At 41.5% G+C, this 22,344-nt stretch overlaps 1 protein-coding gene across 2 annotated transcripts in view; it reads left to right on the top strand.

The window, feature by feature from the left end:
- The first annotated feature begins 2,274 nt into the window (after nucleotides 1-2,274).
- The window catches only part of Ankle2 (ankyrin repeat and LEM domain containing 2), a 33,133-nt gene continuing 13,063 nt past the window's right edge, over nucleotides 2,275-22,344 (top strand). Inside the window, exons 1-7 of one of the 2 annotated variants that reach the window (XM_057766002.1) lie at nucleotides 2,275-2,474; nucleotides 6,219-6,692; nucleotides 8,174-8,380; nucleotides 9,685-9,878; nucleotides 11,827-12,015; nucleotides 17,614-17,736; nucleotides 19,750-19,816. In XM_057766002.1, the coding sequence (XP_057621985.1) occupies nucleotides 2,288-2,474; nucleotides 6,219-6,692; nucleotides 8,174-8,380; nucleotides 9,685-9,878; nucleotides 11,827-12,015; nucleotides 17,614-17,736; nucleotides 19,750-19,816 (1,441 nt within the window). In that variant the 5' untranslated portion in view covers nucleotides 2,275-2,287. Of the gene's footprint in view, nucleotides 2,475-6,218; nucleotides 6,693-8,173; nucleotides 8,381-9,681; nucleotides 9,879-11,826; nucleotides 12,016-17,613; nucleotides 17,737-19,749; nucleotides 19,817-22,344 lie in introns of both variants that reach the window. The other variant, XM_057766001.1, reaches the window with a different exon arrangement.

Here is a 22,344-nt window from a genome sequence, read left to right as displayed (position 1 = left end):
AAGGAAGTGCTTATTCTTCCCTGGAGTTGGAGCTCCAGCTGCTCCTAGGATGGGGGCAGCTCTCTGGATAGAGTCATGGATAAACATATTTTATCCCTCTTTCAGGTAGTTATCTGCAGGAGGTGTTTTGTAGACTTTGCTTACATATAATCTGGGTCAGGATAATATATGAACATACTATGGTAGTTTAACTATGGAGTGGTAGCCTTGCCTTATACACCTCACCTCACATGAAGTTTTCTGAGCATTAAATATTCATTCGTCTACCCTTTGTCCACCTTTGTATAACTGCACTACCTCCATCGGGCAGATCAAAATCTACTTCTCAACACTTAATGCCTCATCATTCTGAAAATAAATCCAGACCTTTCTCAACCTGCTGGGCCAGCCTGTTGTTGGCTTAGCTATAATCCTTAACCCGGAATTCCCAACCTGCTGCTTTCCCAGCTTAGTTATATGGAACTAGCATGTCCCTACCTGAGAATCTCAGGCTCCTCGCTGTTGTTCCCAATTTTTTTCTACTGAATTCTCTGCCAAAGGCTGTTTTCTATGAGACCATCTGTATCTATCTTAATATATGGCTAGATCTCCACAAGTACAGTATACTTCTGGTAAGTCTTTGATTTTTTTGAGACAGGTTGATCTTAGTTTCAAGTAAATACGTTAGCCACTACACAAAGCTTCTAACAGTCTTAGTAAACAACAGTCTTTTTAAATAAACACAATAATAAAGCAAAAAACAAAACATCAAAAGTTGGTCTCCACTGTTCTAGGACATATTCCCCGGGCCTGTTCCTTGAAGAAATAATACCACTTTACCCATCTCCCTCGGCCTACAATTAAACTGAATTTTTCTTTTCTTTTTTTTTTTTTTTTTTGATACAGGGTTTCTCTGTGTAGTCTTGGATGTCCTTGAACTCACTCTGTAGACCAGGGTGGCCTTGAAGTCTGATATCTGCTTGCTTCTGCCTCCCAAGTGCTGGGATTAAAAATGTGCACCACCACGCCCTGCTTAATTGGACATATCTAAATTTGCCTTATAAATCCTGGGGCTGTAAAAACCATTGGGAATTCATATCAGCATTTCTCAGTCATCTGGTTGGGTTTTTGTTTTGGATCTAGTTCAGCAGGCTTCCCTGAGTCTGTCTTGAGGAGTAATATCTTTAACTGAAGACATGACCTGAATGGTGTACATCCGAAGTTCGGCCAGCTTGTAAATCGATTCTGTATCATAACCTGCTGGCCTTCACTCAAACCTTTCTAGGGCATTCCTCAGGCGACCATTTTCTGATATTGAGAACTGGTTTTACGTCAAGACCTCATTGGCAGGAAAGCAGGGTGCACATTTGGACAGAAAAGGCATTCCCGCCTCGCCCCTCTGCCGCCTTCTAATTCCCCAAACAAGCAACCGACACCTTTCTTGCTGAAGACCGCTCAAAGTACATGTGAGAAGCCGCTACACCAATACGGGATGTCATCGTATTCGGTGCCCTCGTGTTTTGTGGTCAGAAGTAAAAATATGGTGACACATGCTTGTAATCTCAACATTCTATAGGCTCAAGCAGGAAGATCTCTATAGCAAGGCTCAAAAAAAAAAAAAGTTAGAAAAGGACCTGCAATTAGCATTCGGGCATGGTGGCACATATCTTTAATCCCAGTACTGGGGAGGCTTTAGCGTGTCAAAACGGCACGGGCATTTTGTGGGGACGGTCTGTTGCTCCAGAGAAACAGCTTCATTTACAACCCCAGAGCTACAGACCAGGGTTACTAGACTTGGCCACCGTTTTGGACCCCAGTACCTACCTGTCTGACCGGCTCCTCTGGCCACAGTCAGGGTGGCCCAGGTGCCAGCTCTTCGCTCCCCCGTGTTTAGACCCCTGGTGAAGAAGCAACTCAAGGCCAAGCACCTACAGCTTGGGAGAGCAAACTGCGCCCAGCCAGAGCGCCGAGTCCGACTCAGGACCCCGACATGCTGTCCGCGCCACTGCCGGACGGCGTCTCTCTTGAATCAGGACCCCGGTTGCCTCCAAAGCCGCCTGAAGCTGGGTTCCTGTCGGCGTTCTGGCTCTTTCGGGAAACCAAAGATACCAGACTGCACGCGCACCCCGCCTCATCTTTTCCTGTGTGACTACGACTCCTGTAACCCCGCGGCGGAGCGGAGGCAGCGAACCTAGCGGCCCGCGCGGCTCCGGCAGCGAAGCGAGCGGCCTAGTGAGGGCCTGAGGCGTGCGCGGCGCGGATTCTAACTCCGGCGGCCGCGCTCAAGGCCGCGACGTCGACGGTGGCGATGCTGTGGCAGCGGTTGGCTGTGGTTGAGTGGGCGGCGTTGGCCTGGGAGCTCCTCGGCGCCTCGGTGCTGCTCATCGCCGTGCGCTGGCTGGTCCGGCGGCTGGAGAAGCGGCCGCAGGACCTGAGTCGTCGAGGGATACCCTCCTCGCCGACCGGCGCGTCTGCAGCTGTGGCCCCTCAGCCAGGTAAGGTCGCATAGGCAGTGGGAGCGAGCTTCACTCTGCCCTCCCCGTGGACACGGGAGGACCCGAGTCCCCTGGCGGGAAGGCTGACCGAGAAGCGGAACTTCTGTTCCATTGTAGGAGCATTCCTGACACTGTAGGTGAGATCCTTGGAGACCCGGCTGCCAGGGCGCGTCTGGGGCTTCCAGGGGAAGGATCTTGTGAGCCAGGGAGGCCTGGCAAGGGCTGCGGGAAGAGTGAACAGTAAACAACACTGGTGAAAGTCGGAAGTCGAAGAAAGAGGAAGTTGGTTCGCAGTTTAACGAAATAAGTGATAGGAGGAGGTAGTGAAGTTAGGTGTGACTCCCTGATTTGGGGATCGGGGAAATAAAGGAATATGGCTCTCATTAATTTCTTTCGAATGGACTGTTAGGTCTGGATGAGGAGAGATGGGAGGATGGTTGCTGGTCACTATAAGATCGAGGTGACTGGTGTCCGGAATGAAATCATGTCCCAATCTGCTCCTGACTCTGCCACTGCTGCTATGGAACTTCTCAGAAATGGGCAGGTCATTCACCCGCTATTTTTCAGCCCCACCATTAGCAACATACGAATAATAATAGTTCTTACTGTTTTTGGTTTTTTTTTTGTTTTGTTTTGTTTTTGAGAGTAATACACTCATTGCTGGAAATTGAGCCCTACTACCTACTGGCATAGTCCATCTGAGAGCTGCTGAGGTGGTACATGTCTCAGTTCTGGGGAAAGAGCTGGGATAAAACCCGGAGTCTTCAACAGAGTTCATCCGTACACTCTAAGGTTGGCTGTTTCGTAGGATCTTGTGGTCTTTTTGGTTGTTTTGGAATTTCCTGGTGTGAGTCCACACCTCTGTGCTTCTTTCTTCTCAGCCCTCCACCTCCCTGAACTCCCGATGCTTAACCGGTTTGTGTTCATCAGCATGTGTTCATTTTGTGTTCATCAGAAGCTGTGTTTCATTAACACTTGAGTCTAGTTCTTAGTGGAGGATAAATAGTAATTCCCCCACGAATTCTAGAAGGAAGATGACATTCTAAGCAGTTAATTGCACAGCAGAACCCTAAGAAGTTCTTAGGAGTAACTGAGGCTTCACTTGCCTCTTTGAACTTCTATACAACTTCATTTTTTATTTATTTAGCAGTGTGGGGAAGAAAACAAAAAGCCTGGTGTGTATTGGCCAATGTTTTACCACTGAAGTACATTTCAACACTTCCTTAGTAGTCATTGATTTCTCCGTTTTTGCTGAGAAGCAGGAACAGGAAGGTCAAGATCATGCTGGCTATTGTACACAGCTGTGGGGAGATAAAATGTATGTGTTGTGACAACAAGTCTAACACCTTGTCTTTTGGATTTTACATTCTCTTGTTCCCTTAAGAAAGTGGCGCCTGAGCTGGATGTGGTGCACACCTTTAATCCCAGCACTCAGAAGGCAGAGGCAGGTGGATTTCTCTGAGTTCAGGGCCAGCCTGGTCTACAAAATGAGTTCCAGGACAGCCAGAGCTGTTATACAGAGAAACCCTGTATTGAAAAACAGACAAATAAATAAATAAAATTAAGTGGCACCTAAAGAATAACATTTGAGGCTATTCTCTAACTTCTGCATGCATGTACATACACCTGTATGTGCATTTTTAAGAACACATAAAGCAATAAGGGCATCTTTAATAAGTGTAATGTCCACTAGTCCATTGACTCTGTAAACATTGTACCAAAAACTCAAGAGAAGGTCAGTGAGTAAAATCATCCAGACACTGAAACAGAACAATGCATGTGACTAATGTGGCTAGCAGGGTATAGAGCCAAAACACCAGGGTTTGCAGCATCTTGTTTCACTAAAAATTTATTTTCAGTTTTAGTTTTTCATTTTGAAAATCATATTAGGTGTACAAAAATTATAAAACAATACAGAACAGTTCAACTCCTGTACAAAGATATTTAACATTACCAGCTGGTAGGGAAAACACGGTCAACTTAAAGTGAGGTATTAATGTGTACCTATTAGATTAACTATGATTTATAATTCTGCATTCCCAAAAGTTGGTAAACACTGAGAAGATGGCTGTCCTGCATTGTTGGTGGGTCTGTTAACAGTGTAGTCCCTCTGGAGATTAGTCTAGCAATGTTTCAAAGAAGTTAAGCTTGTTTGTCCTGCACCCATAAGCTTTTGTCCTAGAGAAATGAAACTTACTTATCTAATGTTTTTGCTATGTAGCTTAGACTGGCCTTAAACTCTTGATCTTCCTGCCTTAGCCGTAAGTGCTAGAATTATGAGAATACGTCAGCATACCTGTCTTTGAAATTTTATTGTCTCTCTCACATACACTATAGATAGATGATAGGTAGGTAGGTGGATGGATGGATGGATGATTACATTAGATGTGGTATGCTGCCACAAACTTGTCCACCAAGAATCAAAAAAAGAATAGAAGCTACATAGATTTGCAAAGTCCAAGTCTGTTCACTGAATTGTTCTATGAGGTCAGTTTCCTGATTTTGATGATGTACTATCATAAAAAGTGCCAACATTTAGGGAAAGCTGTATGGTGGTCCCATTGGAACTCTTACAGAGTTTGCAATTTTTTTTTTTTTTTTTTTTTTTTTTTTTTTGGTTTTTCGAGACAGGGTTTCTCTGTGGCTGTGGAGCCTGTCCTGGAACTAGCTCTGTAGACCAGGCTGGTCTCGAACTCACAGAGATCCGCCTGCCTCTGCCTCCCAAGTGCTGGGATTAAAGGCGTGCGCCACCACCGCCCGGCCAGAGTTTGCAATTTTTGAGTCTACAAATCATTTCAAAATAAAAAGATAAAAGAGTTCTGTATACTATTGCCTTAGTCTTTAGATTTTCTTTGCTACATAGTCATACCACAAGTATGGCAAGGAAATTAACAGTGACGATACTGCTGTCTAATCTGCAGACCTACTTCAGTTTTTCATGTCTGCCAATCTAGCCGTCTTTCTAAGCCGCAAAGGTTGTGCTGATACTCCCAGTCCTAGCGCAGTTGGCGCCTTTATAAACATCACCTGTCTGTTGATAGAGGCTTTTTGGAGAGCATTTGTGTTTTGTTTTGTTTGTTTTGGCTTTTCGAGACAGGGTTTCTCTGTAGCTTTTGATTCCTGTCCTGGAACTCAGTCTATAGACCAGGCTGGCCTCAAACTCACAGAGATCTGCCTGTCTCTGCCTCCTGGGTGCTGGGATTAAAGACTTGTGCCACCACCACCCAACTAGCGGTGGCTTCTCCATGTGTCATAGGTGGCTGCCCTTGAGTGTATGAGAGTATTTTGTTTTTAATTTTAGTTGACTTTTCAGTGCTTACTCATTCTAAAGATTAATGAGCCTGTGTTCCTTAACATCTCAGTAGCTGTAGCAGACATTTATGGATATGTTATCAGTGTCAGACCCAGTGGTACAGAATTTATGTTCATTATTTTATCTACTTTTCATTATTAGCCGAGTGGATCTATTATTATATCCACTTTGTAGATGAGGAAACTGAGGCTTAGAGTTTCAATAATTAGCCTAGGATTGAAGTTAGTAATGTATGGAGCTCTGTTTATGTTTGTTAATTGCAGAGACAAAACCTTCCTTCAACAACTAAAGGTAAAACGGTAGGTTTAGAATAAGAATACTAATTGTGTCTAAGGTAGGGTCCTGTGAGGAAACTGGCACTTGCTTAAGCATGTGGTTTACATGAGCTACGATTCCATGGTTCAAGTTAATTTTTGCTTTTTTGAACATAGGTGAAGTGACAATGGATGCCATGTTGGCACGATTGAAACTCCTGAATCCAGATGACCTTAGAAAGGAAGTTATAAAAGCTGGATTGAAATGTGGACCCATTACATCAACAACAAGATTTATTTTTGAGAAGAAATTAGCTCAGGCTTTACTAGAGCAAGGTGGATTGCTGACTTCCTCTCTTCCCAATCACAGTGAGGTGACTGCCACTCCGTTTATCCGGGGCACCCTAAGGACTCCTGCGTCTGTGGAAGAGAAACAAACTCAGCAGGCCAGTTTTTCTGAAGACAAAGATTTTGGTTACAGTGTGGGCTTGAACCCTCCAGAGGATGAAGCTGTAACATCTAAGTCCCACCCAATATCCTTCAGTGCCTCTGCCAGGAATGACAACCACCAGGCTGGAATGACAGCTGCTAAGGAGCCACTTCTGTACTATGGAGTGTGTCCAGTATATGAGGATGGCCTTATAAGAAATGGTAACGGGCTGTGCTGTTATAGACTGGGAAGCTATAATCTCATCACCCAAGATTAATTTCATTATTTGTACTTGTTTACCCTCTGATTTTTTTTTTTTTTTGAGTTTGGTAAATCTAAGCAATACTTTTTTTTTTTTAAGTTACTAGAAAAACTATTCTGTTATATAGATTTGACTTGGAAATGATTGGATCACTTCCATTTGTTAGTAATTTTACTGATTGATCATCTTCCCTCTCCCTTTTTCCCACCCCCTGTGACACGGTTTCTCTCTGTAGCCCTTGCTATCCTAGAAAAATATGCTTGCTTATATCATTCATTTATTTGTTTGTTTGTTTTTCAAGACAATTTCTCTTTGTAGCCCGAATTTCTGACACTCACTCTGTAAGTCAGACTGGTCTTGAACTCAGAGATCCTCTGCCTCTACCTTCCAAGTGCTGGGACTAAAGGCATGTGTCCGGGCATTCCCTCTCCCTCTTAAATTCATTACAACCTGAACAGCTTTTAGGTTAATAAATGTAAATGTTCCAGTGAGTGTATAAATAATTTTTAATCTCAAGGAATTGTATTTTAGGGCTGGAGATCTGTTTTAGTTAGGAGAGCATTTGCCTATTCTGCAGGGAGCACTGTGTTAATACCCAGCACCATAAAAGCCTGATGTGGTGGCACATAACTATTATTACCTCAGCACTAGGGGTAGATACTAGCCTGGGCTACATGAAACCATGCCCCCAAAAAGGAATGAAAGAAATAAAAGAATTGCAATTTTTTTAAATTTAGTCAGGATTATTGTTTACTGAGACAAGCCTGAATCTTGCTGTACAGCCTAGGGTGGGCTTCAGCTCCTAACTGCGTGGACTTTTCCTTATGAATGTTAGGATAATAGGTATAAACTATTCAATACAAGAAGAGTAAATTTAGTTTTGAATTATTTATATTTAGATCTTTACTTAACCATTTAAAATTCATTTTTAGTAAGTTATTGTAGCTTGTGGTATGAAATTAACATGCATGTATGATAGCATTGCTTATATATACACACATATATTGTCAGTGTATTCATTTGAATCTTTTGGATAGCCCAGGACCTCCTTAAGATAAAAAAATTGAGAGTGGGTGGAAAGATGGCTCAGTGATTAAGAGTACTTGATAATCTTCTTGCATATCCCAGCTCACATGTCAGATGGTTCATAACCTGCCTATAACACCAGCTCCAGGAGATCTGCTTCTCTTTAGGCCTTCAAGGATACTCGCACATAAATTATGTGCATATAGTCACAGAAATACACACTCACATAAACACACTTTTTTTTTTAATCCTGAAGGACTATTTTTAATAAAAGATTGCAAATCTGAATTGTGAACATGAGAGTAAAACCAAGAGACTCATTAACAAATTTAAATTGACTGTTGAACTCTGAGTACAATTAATAGTATTCAAACTATTCATCTCTTAATTTTCCCTTGTTACTTTCATACCCAGAAAGGATCCATGTTTACGAAGATAAAAAGGAAGCATTGCAAGCTGTCAAATTGATCAAAGGGTCCCGGTTTAAAGCTTTTCCAACAAGAGAAGATGCTGAGAAATTTGCTAGAGGAGTATGTGATTATTTCCCTTCTCCTAACAAAACCATGTCCCCACTGTCTCCTCTGAAGGCAGTGCCACTCTTTGGCAGTGATGGGTTAAAAGGTAAACCATGTTGTACTACTTGTCTTGTCATTACTTGATTTACCACTATTGTTCTCTTTCCTGATGTATGGCACTTCAATATTTCATCATCTGTGAGATAAATATGGTGTAGGAGGAGGTGGAGAGCTGAAGCGCCCTACAATGAAATAACCAAAGAGAAAGAGACTAGGGGCTGCCCTGGGAAGGTATCAGGACGTAAAGGCAAATGTAGTCTGCTGCTAGTAGGCCCTGAAGCTGATGACCAAATCTTAGCATACGGACCATAGAAGCAGCAAAGGGAACACCTTCTGCAAGAAGGGGTCTGCAGGAATCAGATGAAATCAATGAAAGCTAGAAATCTGACTACACCCACTATGCCACTCAGAATCAGCAGCTGGTTTGGAGAGGCTTGACCTTGACACATCCCTCTTCCTACATTTGTTTGAGGTAGAGTGCTGTCTTTCATTTGAGGGCCTGTCTACTGCTCTCTACTTAGATTTCTCTCCTTCCAGCTTGAGAAAGTGCCTATGCAGGAAATTGTTTTAAGATACTCTCAAGTTTTGATTAAGGTTTTAGAAGCTATGAGTAGAACTTTTTTCTCTAAGAGATAATTACAGTTGCTGCTAATGTCTTGTTCACTTAACAGAATTGATATTTTTAGTTCTTTTGGTAAAGAATCTTACCCTGTTAATCCAGGCTGTCCTTGAACTTGCAGTCCTCCTGTCTCAACCCCCTGAGTTCTAGGATTCTAGGTTTGTTCCACCACACTCAGTTCCTTGACTTACTTTCAAAGTATACTAAATGGCCAGACGTGATAGTGCATGTCCTTACTATCAGTACTCAGGAAGCACATGAGGGTAGATGTGTTCTATGAGTTTGAGGCCAGCCTGAGCTACAGAGTGAGACCCTGTTGCCAAAAAAAAAAAAAAAAAAGGACACCAAATAATTCTTAATCTCAGTTTTTAGTCACCTGATTGAGCTCAACACTCAATTGAGCATTAGTACTATGGTGTGCTTTATACCATTATCATTTCTTACCCATCACTCCCAAGAGCTGCTGAACCTTTAATCTATGTATCTCCATGTGGCTGTGGCTTACCAGCAAGGTTCCAGCACGTTTGTCTCCTGCAGGCAGCCACATGGCTTCTCTTTGATAATCTCTTCCAGCCTGGCTATATTCTGTTAAGCCATTGACCAACAGCAGCTTTATTCATTAACCAGTAAAAGCAACACATATACAGAAGGACTTCCCACACCAACTGCAGACTAAGTGAGAAGAAAATATTTGTGAGATTGTGTTCTATAATTCTCTCTCTTGATAGCAGATTGTTTATGCCTGGCTGAATCAGAAACAGTAAATAAAGAACGAGCAAACAGTTATAAAAGTCCCCGTACACAGGACCTCACTGCCAAGCTTCGGAAAGCTGTTGAGAAAGGGGATGAACATACCTTTTCTGATCTTATCTGGAATAATCCCCGATATCTAATTGGTTCTGGGGATAACCCAACCATTGTACAAGTAAGTATGCCTTCAGCATCATTACCAGTCACTGTATTCTTGACCAGTGGCCCTGTACTTTAACAAACATGAAGTTCAATGTTTTGTTTTGCTTTTTTAATTTTATTTTATTGATATTTATTGAGCTCTACATTTTTCTCTGCTACCCTCCCTGCCTCTCCCCTCTCTACTTCAATCCTCCCCAGGGGCCCCATGTTCCCAATTAACTCAGGAGATCTTGTCTTTTTCTACTTTCTACTTCCCATGTAGATTAGATCTATGTAAGTCTTTCTTAGTGTCCACATTGTTGTCTGTCTAAGTTCTCTGGGATGGTGGTTTGTAGGCTGGCTTTCTTTGCTTTATGTTTAAAAACCACCTATGAGTGAGTACATGTGATAATTGTCTTTCTGTGTCTGGGTTACCTCACTCAAAATAATGTTTTTTAGCTCCATCCATTTTCCTGGAAAATTCAAGCTGTCGTTATTTTTTTGTGCTATGTAGTACTCCATTGTGTAAATGTGCCACATTTTTTTTTTAATCAATTCTTCGATCGAGGGGCATTTAGGTTGTTTCTAGGTTCTGACTATGACAAACAGAGCTGCTATGAACATAGTTGAGCACATGTCCTTGTGGCACGATTGAGCATCCTTTGGATATATACCCAAAAGTGGTATTACTGGGTCTTGAGGAAGGTTGTTTCTTAATTTTCTGAGAAATTGCCACACTGACATCCAAAGGGGTTGTACCAGCATGCATTCCCACCAGCAATGCAGAATTATTCCCTTTTCCCCACAACCTCTCCAGCATAAGTTGTCATCAGTGTTTTTGATCTTGGCCATTCCTACAGGTGTAAGATGGAATCTCAGAGTTGTTATTTGCATTTCTCTGGTGACTAAGGATGTTGAACATTTCCTTAAGTGTCTTTCAGCCATTTTAGATTCCTCTGTTGAGAATCTCTGTTTAGGTCTGTACTCCATTTTTTTTTTTAATTGGATTATGTGTTCTTTTGGTGTCCAATTTCTTGAGTGCTTTGTATATTTTGGAGATCAGACCTCTGTCTGATGTGGGGTTGGTGAAGATTTTTTCCCATTCTGTAGCCTGTCATTTTGTCTTGTTGACCATGTCCTTAGATTTACAGAAGCTTTTCAGTTTCAGGAGGTCCCATTTATTGTTTCTTTCTCTCAGTGTCTGTGCTGCTGGGGTTATATTTAGGAAGTGGTTCCCTGTGCCAATGCATTCAAGTGTATTTCCCACTTTCTCTTCTATAAGGTTCAGTGTAGCTGGCTTTATGTTGAGGTCTTTGATCCATTTTGGACTTGAGTTTTGTGCATGGTGATAGATATGGGTCTGTTTTCATTTTTCTACATGTTGCTATCCAGTTATGCCAGCACCACTTGTTAAATATGCTTTCTTTTTTCCATTTGATACTTTTTGCTTCTTTATCAAAGATCAGGTGTTCATAGGTGTGTGGATTGATATCCGGGTCTTCTTTTTTTTCAATATTTATTATGTATACAATATTACAATATTCTGTCTGTGTGTATGCCTGCAGGCCAGAAGAGGGCACCAGACCCCATTACAGATGGTTGACAACCATGTGGTTGCTGGGAATTGAACTCAGGACCTTTGGATGAGCAGGCAATGCTCTTAAACTCTGAGCCATCTCTCCAGCCCCGATATCCGGGTCTTCTATTCAGTTCTATTGGTCCTCCTGTCTGCTCTTATGCCAATACCAGGCTGTTTTCAGTACTGTAGCTCTGTAGTAGAATTTGAAAGGATTGTGATGCCTCTAGAAGTTCTTTTTATTGCACAGGATTGTTTTGGTTATCCTGCGTTTTTTTGCTTTTCCAAGTGAAGTTGAGTACCGTTCTTTTGAGGTCTTTGAAGAATTTTGCGGGGATTTTGATGGGCATTGCATTGAAGAAGTTCAATGTTTTAACAAACACAAAGCTCGTCCTATTTTTTTTAGGAGGGATGTCGGTACAATATCATGCACGTTGCTGCCAAAGAAAATCAGGCTTCTCTGTGTCAGATGACACTAGAGACTCTGGAGAACCCTGAGTTTATGCGTCTAATGTACCCAGATGATAACATGGACATGCTGCAGGAGCGTATCCTCTACATTGTCGACCTTTATCTTAATACTCCTGACAAAGTGGTGAGCATTCCTCGTTAGTCTGTCTGCTGGAGGTTTAGGTTCCTTATATGTGGGAGGATTTCTTTTCTACGCTACGTCAATGTGCAAGGCTTATGGAATATTAGGAAGACACAAATGCTTATTGACTTAGATAGGAAGATGGTTATGGAGGTGTTACACAAGAAAAATTTTCTTGGGGAGATGCAACACACATGTTGGGAACTCCTGATAGGGAACTCATAACAGACCAAAGTACAGATTCCACCATGAACCGTGAGTTTTATTGGGGTTACTTACAGGAATATAGGTAAAGGGTTGCTTGCAGGAGCAGAAAGGACTCAAAGACAGTTGCATCACCAAGGACCACCCTAACAGGACTGACAGCTCACAGAGCTGGGAACCTGGAATACACTACACAGTCTACTGGCAGCTCAATGTTAGAAGAGTGTCCTTCCCGGGTACCTTTGTTAATCTAAACCTCTTCCAGGCAGTTCTGTTGGTTTCTGTTTCTTCCAAGCAGCTGGTCTGTCTGAATTTTCTATTGCTGTGAAAAGACACCATGACCATGGCAACTCTTATAAAGGGAAGCATTTAATTGGGGCTTGGTTTCAGTCCAGAGGTGTAGTTCATTGTCATCATGGCAGGAAACATGGTGGCATACAGGCACTACTGGTGCTGGAGAGTTTCCAGATCTGTAGGCAGAAGGAAGAAAAGGAGACACTGGACCTGGTTTGAGCACTTTAAAATCCAGTGACACCCTTCCTCCAACAAGGCCACACTTCCTAGTAATAGTGCCACTGCCTCCAATCAAGCATTCAAATATGAGTCAATGGGAGCCATTCCTATTCAAACCACTACATTCCACTCCCTGGCCCCATAGGCTTATAGCTATAACACAGTGCAAAAATTCATTGACTCCAACTTAAAAAATCCCCACAGCCTGTAACAGTCTTAACATTGTTTAAAACTCCAAAGTTCAAAGTCCTTTTAGAAACTCAGGGCAATCACTTAACTGTAAAAAACAAAAAGCAGATCATATGCTTCCAACAAACAATGGCACAAAATAATACATTGCCATTCCAAAAGGGAGGAAAGGGAGCATAGTGAGGAAATACTGGGCTGAAACAAGACCAAAAACCAACAGGGCAAACTCCAGATTCTTCATCTCCATGTCTGATATCAAAGTGCTCCTCAGATGTCCAGCTCTATTCAGCTTTGTTGATTGTGATGCACTTTTCTTTCTTGAGCTGGTCATTCCTGGGCTGCAGCTATCCTTGACAGGTATCCCACAGCTCTGGCATCTCCAACATTGGGGTCTCCAAGGCGATCCAGACTTCATCTTCACAGCTTCATTCAGTGACCTCTCTGGGTCTTCATGCTGGGACACCCCTGACATGTGCCTGACCTCAGCAGCTTATGCATGCAGGGAGATTTCACAACTCCTTTTTTATGTCCTTGACTCTAATGCCAGAACCACATAGCCAAAGCTGCCAGGTTCTTCTGCTTGCTAGGATTGAAACACAGCCCCCTCGTTCATATACATTTTCACCAGCTTTCTGTTTTTTGATGGTTTCCTTCTCTGCCTATGGATGGCTGTCCTGGAACTCACTCTGTAGACCAGGCTGGCCTCAAACTCAGAGCTCCATCTGCCTCTACCTCCTGAGTAGAGGAGAATTAAATTAAAGTGTTTCTTTAATTCTTTTTCACAAGTTGGAAGCTTACATGGGTGAAGTCTTTCTGTGAGGTCACTACTTTAGAGCTTTAGTCCATTTAGGATCAAACTTTTCTTTAAACATTTTGTCTCCTTGTGCACCGGACTTAGCTCTGTTACACTTCTTGGTGTTCCCTTTTCTCCTCAAAACTGTATATTTTATAGTTTTCTTTTTTTCTTTTTTTTTTTTCTTTTTTTGGTTTTTTGAGACAGGATTTCTCTGTGGCTTTGGAGCCTGTCCTGGAACTAGCTCTGTAGACCAGGCTGGTCTCGAACTCACAGAGATCCACCTGCCTCTGCCTCCCGAGTGCTGGGATTAAAGGCGTGCGCCACCACCGCCCGGCTATTTTATAGTTCTCCTTGATTAATTCATTCCTTTTCATTATAGAGAGTCACCACTAATAACAGAGTCAACTAGGCTCCCCTGACATCTTCTCTGCCAATGTCATTAATTCAAAACTCCTCAATTTACCCAGCCTCATGCAAATTTTTCAGACAAGGATAAAAAGCAGCCACGTTTTTGCCAAAATACCACCAAGAATGGTCTCTGGGCCATATATTAATATTCTTCCCCTCTGAAACTTTTTGAGCTGAACCCCCACAATTAAATCACCCTCAGAAACATTATCTTCCATATTCCAGCTAGGATGGCCCATTTAAGTTTAAAGGGTCCAAACAAAGCATGGTCAGAGGTGATGATGATACATGCCTTTAATCCCAGGATTGGGAGGTGGAGGCAGAAGAATCTCTTGCATTCAGGGCCATTCTGGTCTACAGAGTAAATGCTCTAAAAGCCAGGGCTGCACAGAAAAATACTGTCTTCAGGTGGTGGGGTCAGGCCTTTCACAGCAATACCCCAGTCCCTGGTACCAACTTCAGTCTTAGTATTCTGTTGCTGTGAAGAGACACCATGATGATGGCAATGTTTATAAAGGAAAGTATTTAATTGGTGCTTGCTTACACTTCAGAGGTTTAGTCCATTGTCATTGTGGGGAACATGGCAACTTACAGGTAGACATGGTGCTGGAAAAGTAGCTTGAGAGTTCTACCTCTCCATTCACAAGCAGCAGGACGAGAGTGAGTCAGTCAGTGCCTGCGGCTTCTGAAACCCCTAAATCCCACTCCTAGTGATAAACTTCCTCCAACATGGCCACACCTCCTAATAGTCCCTCTCCCTGATGACCAAGCATTCAAATCTCTGCACCTGTGGGGGCCATTCTTATTCAAACTACCACATGGTCTGTCTCATAATTTTCTTTGTGCTCAGCTTCTTTCAGTCTGAGGGGTACTTTCAGCTTTTATTGTTTACTCTGGCAGGGAAGAGCCTAATGAATCTGGTAAGTTTCAGGGATTTCCTGAAGCTATTTTGAGTTTTCCTTCCTTTTAAAGAGCTTTCCTGTAGGGTGGAATGTTTCAATCTCATAGGAAACTTAAGCAAGGACAGAAGGATGGGGATGTAGCTCAATAGGTAGAGTGTGTGCCTAATTGTCAGCTAGTCCTAGTTAGGTCACCAGCAACAAACTGGTAGTATTTGTATGTGGGAGATGAAAGCAAGAGGAGTAGAAGTCTAAGGTCATCCTTGGCTATACAGTTTAAGGCTTGTTTGTGCTATATGGGACTGTATATTAAAACAAACCAACACATGACTCAGCAGTTGAGAGCATTGACTGTTCTTCCAGAGGACCTATGTTCAAGTCCCAGCATCTATATGACAGCTCACACATACCTGTAACTCCAGTTCCAGGGGATCTGACTCCTTTGACTTCCTCAGTACCAGGAACACATGTTGTACACAGACATGCTTGCAGGCAAAACACCCACACACATAAAATAATTAAGATAACAACAAAAAAACAAGAATCTTGTGGTTATAAAAGTAACGCTCATGAAGAGATTTCATCGGTAGAGAGTAAAAAACTTCTGGCTGCTCTCAGCCAGACTTATGGTCAGAATGTAGGCGGATGGAGTACTCTAGGAGATGCCTGGGTTCCTTCAAGAAAGGTGTCAACTAGGCTTTGATTAGCAAGAATGCCAAAAAGCATAGAAAGTACTAAAAGGTTTATTATGAGTGCTTAACTAGCGTGTGTAAGGCTTTGTTTGATCCCTGGTACCACTTTCAAAAAAAAAAAACCATTGAGATGGCTCAACAGGAAAAGAAGCTTGTGCCTACAGACCTACAGCCTTAGTTTCGTCCCTGAGACCTGTACTGTAAAAGAAAAGAACTCCTACAAGTTGTCCACTATGCTCCATTAAGCACCTGCCCACACAGTGTGTGCATTAAATAAGTAAACAAAATTTTAAAATAAAAGATTTTTTTAAAACTTCAAAGGCATGGCTTTTAGTTGCGTAGATTTTCAGTAAGGGTTTGAGACACCAGAATTTATTTATATGAAGGAGAATGCAATGAGAAGTTAGAACCAAGAACTCAGAAATCTGGGAGTTTAGGAAACTGTGGGAAAGAATAAAAGAAAGCACTAGAGAAGATGAGGCAGGAGAATTAATTGTAAGTTTGAGGCCAACCTGGTCTACAAAATGAGAAGAAAGAAAGGAGTAACATTTTACAGAAAAATACAGTTATGACTATTGTGTGTGCAAATGTACACATTGTGTACACACAATGCTGGGTACAAAACCTAAGGTCTCAAATATGCTAAGCAAGCTCTCCACAACTGAGCCCACAATTTTAGTTTCTTTCACAAGCTGGTAATTTATGAGAGTTTTTGTTGTTCTTATTTTATTTTTATTTGAAAGTTACAGTTTTTGTTTTGGTTTGGGGTTTTTTTTTTTTTGGTTTTAGTTTTTGTGTTTTTGACAGGGTCTTATATATCCAGGCTGGCTGCAAACTTACTATGTAGCAAAGAATGACTTTCAATGCCTGATCCTTCTCCCTTCACTTGTCAAGTGTTGTCATATAGGTCTGAGGCGTTTTAATTTTTTTGTTAAAATCCTTTTTTATTGCCAGCTATGGTTGCTCACACCTGTTTGTTTGTTTGTTTGTTTGTTTGAGACAGGGTTTCTGTATGTAGCCTTGGAGCCTGTCCTGAAATTTGCTCTGTAGACCAGGCTAGCCTCACCGATATGCCTGCCTCTGCCTCCCAAGTGCTAGTATTAAAGGCGTGTGACACCATTGCTCAGCAGTTGCTCATACCTTTAATTCCAGCACTCAGGTGGCAGAGGTAGGCAGGATCTGAGTTTGAGGGCCAGTGTGGACTAAATAGGGAGTTCTAGGGTAGCTAGGGCTACATGGTGAGACCCTGGCTCAAAATACATTTTTTATTTTTGGTTTTTCAAGACAGGGTTTCTCTGTGGTTTTTGGAGCCTGTCCTGGAACTAGCTCTTGTAGACCAGGCTGGTCTCGAACTCACAGAGATCCACCTGCCTCTGCCTCCCAAGTGCTGGGATTAAAGGCATGCGCCACCACCGCCCAGCAAAATACATTTTTTATTATGGTTTTTTTTTTTTTTTTTTTTTTTTTTTTTTTTAGTGGTAGGGGAAGGGTTTTGGCATGTGAATGTCACAGGACGCAGTTCTCTTTCTCCACCTAGGGAATGAAGTCAGGTTGTCAGGCTTGATGGCCAGCTAGTGATTTTGTTTTAAATCAATGGTTCTCAACTAGTGGGTCTTAGCCTCTTTGAGGATCAGACAACCCTTTCACAAGAGTTACCTAAAACTTTTGGAAAACACAAATATTTACATTGTGATTCATGACAGTAGCAAAAGTACAGTTAGGCAGTAGCAACAAAAATAATGTTAGGGTTGGGGTCACCACAACATGAAGAATTGCATTAAAGGGTTGCAGCATTATGAAGGGTAAGAACCACTTTTTAAAATAAATACCTATTTTCACTGTGGAGCAACCATGTTAATAATTTGAATAAGCAGTTGTGCTTCTTCTATTCTTTTCCTAGGGCTTTGATACACCATTGCATTTTGCTTGTAAATTTGGGAATGTGGATGTAGTCAATGTGCTTTCTTCACACCCTTTGATTGTGAAAGATCCAAAGAATAAATATGGTAAAACACCAGAAGACGTAAGTAACTTTTAAATTGCAATTACTATCTTGTATTATAAATTAAAATATATAAATTTGCATTCTGTGACAGTAGCTAGTGAAGTCATAAGTAACTAAGTTGTGTTTGCCTGCTTGCTGCTGAGCCTGATGTGCTCTGTGAAAGAGTGTGAATGTGTATCTGTACAGTCAGGAAGGTGATGGTAGTAGTGACCATGGTAATAATGAATGGTGGCTATCGTGGTAGCAGTGATGGCGATTATAATGCTGAGAGCAGCTGATAGCAGCTGAGAGGAACTCATTGTATAGCCCACATACATACTGTTGAACTCATTGTATAGCCCACATACATACTGTTGAACTCATTGTACAGCCCACATACATACTGTTGAACTCATTGTACAGCCCACATACATTCTGTTGCATTCATGCCTAATGAAGGAAGCCTTTTTGTGTTACTTAGCAAATAGAACAAAATGCGCTACATTGCATCCTGTGTCTGTAATATAAAGACAGACCTGACTCTGATAAGAACTGAAATGCTAATTTAAGAATCAGGCATTATATGCTGCTGACTGACCTAGATCTACTACTTTCAGAATTAAAACCTACATGATACTTGTAGTGGGAGTATCTTCTGTAGACTCAGGCCCCTTAGCTATTACTACATTTAGTAACACATAACCCAGTTGGTAGAAAACTTTCCTGACATCCATAAGGCCCTGGTATTAAGGAATAGAAGGGAGAATGAAAATAATAAATAAAATTTTACTACATAAAAATATAGTTTTATCTGTTTTTATAAAATGATTTTTGATAACCAACCTAAAACTTATGACTATTGTGTGTGTGTATATGCAGTATTGAAACAGCACCTAGGCTCTCAAATACACTGGGCAAGCCTTTATAACTGAGCCCACAATTTTAGTTCTTTCATAAGGTGGTACTTCATGGGGTTTCTGTTGTTGTTATTTTGTTTTTATTTGAAAGTAATTGCTTTTCAGTTCTTTCTAACATTATTGTTGTAATTACCAAGAGGTTCAGAAAGTTGATTCTTTCAGACTGTAAAGCTCCAGCTGAGAAATTGTCAGCTTGTCCATGTGTTTATATTTGGCAGTATACTTTTATTATACTTGATATTATACTTTTAAGTTTTATTTTCCTTGCAGAAAATGTAAAGTTGTGTGAAGAAAAAAAATAAATGAAGTTTACCATATTGCTGGAGTCTGTTTTCTTCCCTGGCTCCAATGGGCTTTTACAGTGATCAAATAGAATAGGCTGTGCTTTTGAATGCAGGGTTTCTTTTTCTTTTTTTTCTCAGTAGCTATGGGGCCAGTCCTGGAACTCACTCTGTATTTGTAGACCAGGTTGGCCTTGAACTGAGATCTGCCTACCTCTGCCTCCCAAGTTCTGGGATTGAAGGCTTGTGCCACCACGCCCCCCCCCTTCCTTTTCTTTTTTTCTTCTTTTGTTGTTGTTTGTTTATTTTTATGTGTGTGGGTGTTTTGCCAGCATATATATCTATACCACATACATGCCTCGTGCCTGTGGAGGCCAAGAGAGGGTGTCAGATCCCCTGAGACTAGAGTTATAGACAGTTGTAAACTGCCACATTGGTGCTGGAAATTGAGCCCAAGTTCTCTGAAGGAGCATTCAGTAACCACTGAGCCCTCTAGCCCTCTAGCACAAGTTTTTTATGTATGAGTTTTGTGAAATTTTTAGCATTAAGATAATTCTAGGGCTAGAGAGATAGCTCAGTGGTTAAGAACACTTACTGGACTTCTCTATTTCCAGCACCCAGGTTGAATGATTCATAGTTACCTGCAACTCTAACTCCAGAGGAACCAGCACCCTTTGTGACCTCTGGGGTATCTGCACTTACCTCATACATATACCCAACAGATACACATAGTAAATAATAAAAAGTTTAAAGATATTATCCTATTTTACTGGTTTTAAACTTTTAAAAGATTTTATTTGATAGGAAATACAGTACTATTTAGAATGTTCATTTTATCTGTTTTGTTTAAATAGGTAATTTGTGAAAGAAGCAAAAACAAATCTGTAGAACTGAAAGAAAGGATTAGAGAATATTTAATGGGTGAGTTGTGAACTCAGTACCTGGCATGGAAAGCCCTTTGCAAGAGACCCCTGGATAAGAGTGTGAGTGAACGTGTGAGCGAACGTGGGGCAGTACAGAAGAGGTTTGTCTGCTTTCCTAAGTTCTGAAAAAATGCTATGAACTCAGAGCCTTTTGAAATTATCCTTTGTTTTCCCCCTGAATACTGTACCTCCTTGCCTGATTTCATACTGCACGTTCTTGTTGTAAATTTAGGCTCTTTTTTTACTTGATTGCTGTTCAAGGACTCACCCCGTCCTTGGGGCAGGTTTCTCTGATCACTTTTCACTAGAGAGGGCTAAAGCCCAGAACCCCTCATTTGGTTAGTTGGTTTCTGAAGTGTATTTGGGTCTGCCTCACTCTGCCCCGCTGAGGCTGTCCAGCTTAGCTCAGCCTTTCAAAGCTGGGACCCTTGAGGCCATTATCGTGCTGAATTGTGGAGGAACAATATTCATTCATGTTTATTCTGTATCTCTTTCTCTCCACCTTTCTCCTCCTCTCTCCCTTCTCCCCTCTTCCACTTTCATCCCTCTCTCCTAATAGTTGTGGGGTATCTACCAGAGAAAACTACTCAGACACAGGTTTAAGCCAACAGAAAGTCTTTATTAGCTGGACAGCAACGTCACTGATTGTTCAGGATCCTAGTATAGCCCCGAACCTTTCTCAGGGTGAGCTTAATTTAAGCACACATTAAAAAAAATATATCCTTGGTTGTCATTCTTCAGTTAGCAAGTACAGTTAGCCAGATGCGGAACTACAGAAACCAAAAGGCAAGGTTGGTATATTTAGAGACCTTCCCAGAACTATAAACTTGGATGAATTAGTCTTTGTTTTCATTTTGGCAGGTGGTGCTAGGTGCTGAGTTTTATGACCTGAATAGTACTTCCATTAGTTGTACTAATTCTGGGAGCCCACTACACTTCATTTCTTTCTTTTGGTCAGGAGCTCCTGTTGTGGCCTCTGTGCTTCTTGTCTGTGTTTCCACATAGGGAAATGTTAGTTCAGGAGGGACTGACCTACTGTGTCTTTCAGAAGATGGTGTACCTTTCCTTCTGTCTCTTTACGCAGTTTATTGTTTCTGATCACTGAGTAAAAATGTAGCTCTCTAGCCTCTGTTTTCCTCCCTTTTTTTCCTTCTTAGGTGTATATAACCATGGTTATGGCTTGGCACAATGTCTCTGGGTATTTTCTCAGGTCAGAGTCTGTGTAGCCTGTGTGTCTGTGACATTTTGTAGAAACAAGTACTAACTCCCAATCTAAGATTATCTGAACTTTTTTTTTAAATATTTATTATGTATACAATATTTTGTCTGCGTGTATGCCTGAAGGCCAGAAGAGGGCACCAGACCTTATTACAGATGGTTGTGAACCACCATGTGGTTGCTGGGAATTGAACTCAGGACCTTTGGAAGAGCAGGCAATGCTCTTAACCACTGAGCCATCTCTCCAGCCCCCTGAATTTTTAGTTGTACTTTAATCTCTTCTTTTGTGGTGGAGGTGGCAGAGATGTCTCTTGGGCTATCTGGCTTTTGTTGGAGGCTACAGCTGTGTTACAGAACACAATTAAACTTCCAGAAATACCTTAAAATGTAACTAGTTACACTTTGTAGCAGGGCTTTTCTTGTCCGTGATCATATAACTTGATCACTGCTAAGATCTGGTTGCCTAGCTTTTTTTCTGAGGTAAGCATGGTATTTCTGCATTTATATTTCTTTTTGTTACTCAGTCTTGTAATATTTTGCACACCTTCCTTGTTTTCTGCTGAGGGTCCTTAAAGCCCAGACAAGAGCTTCAGTGAATGTCCTGTGGTGGCTTTCACATTCTAGACTTAATGATCAAGGAGCATGCTGCAAGACTAACTACCAAGAAGACACCCGCGCTCAGATAAATAGAGGGAAAGAATATACAACATCTTAAGGAAATGAATAGGATACAAAAGCCAGACACAAGAACCAAAGGCATGGATCCAGTTTTGTTGATGCAGTGTTGTGTTTTTCTCCAAAGTGCTGGGGACTGAACTCTGGGCCTCAAGCTACCTTTGGTCTACCCACAGCCCTCTACAGGCAAGCTTTAATATCAGTGATAGGGTATATTCCAGGAACATTTTAGTATACAAAGTCCTAGGTTCCATCCTCAGCATGTGCACACACGCAGCACATGCACACACAATGCACACACAGGGGGGCACAAGATATTTAAGAATTTGAATATTCAAAAAATAAATCATTTTATGAGTGAGTAGTTTCTACATGAATTTTGGTGTGTACTTTGCAAAAGACAACCATTATTTCAAAATTCACAAAATGGGGAGGGGATAGAAATCTGTCATTTAAAAAAATGTTATAAGTATGTGGTTTCAGTCACAAGTTAAAATATTGAAATGTTAAATACATTGATTTTGTTTGTTTTGAGACAGGGTCACACTATATAATCCTGGCTGTCCTGGAACTCATTATATAGACTAGGCTGACCTCAAACTCACAGAGATCAGCCTGCAGAGTGCTGAGATT

This window comes from Chionomys nivalis, chromosome 3 (assembly GCF_950005125.1).
Source record: "Chionomys nivalis chromosome 3, mChiNiv1.1, whole genome shotgun sequence".
NCBI classification, from domain to species: Eukaryota; Metazoa; Chordata; class Mammalia; order Rodentia; family Cricetidae; genus Chionomys; species Chionomys nivalis.
The sequence above is the reverse complement of the archived record's forward strand: the minus strand, read 5'-3'. Positions and strand labels throughout refer to the sequence as shown.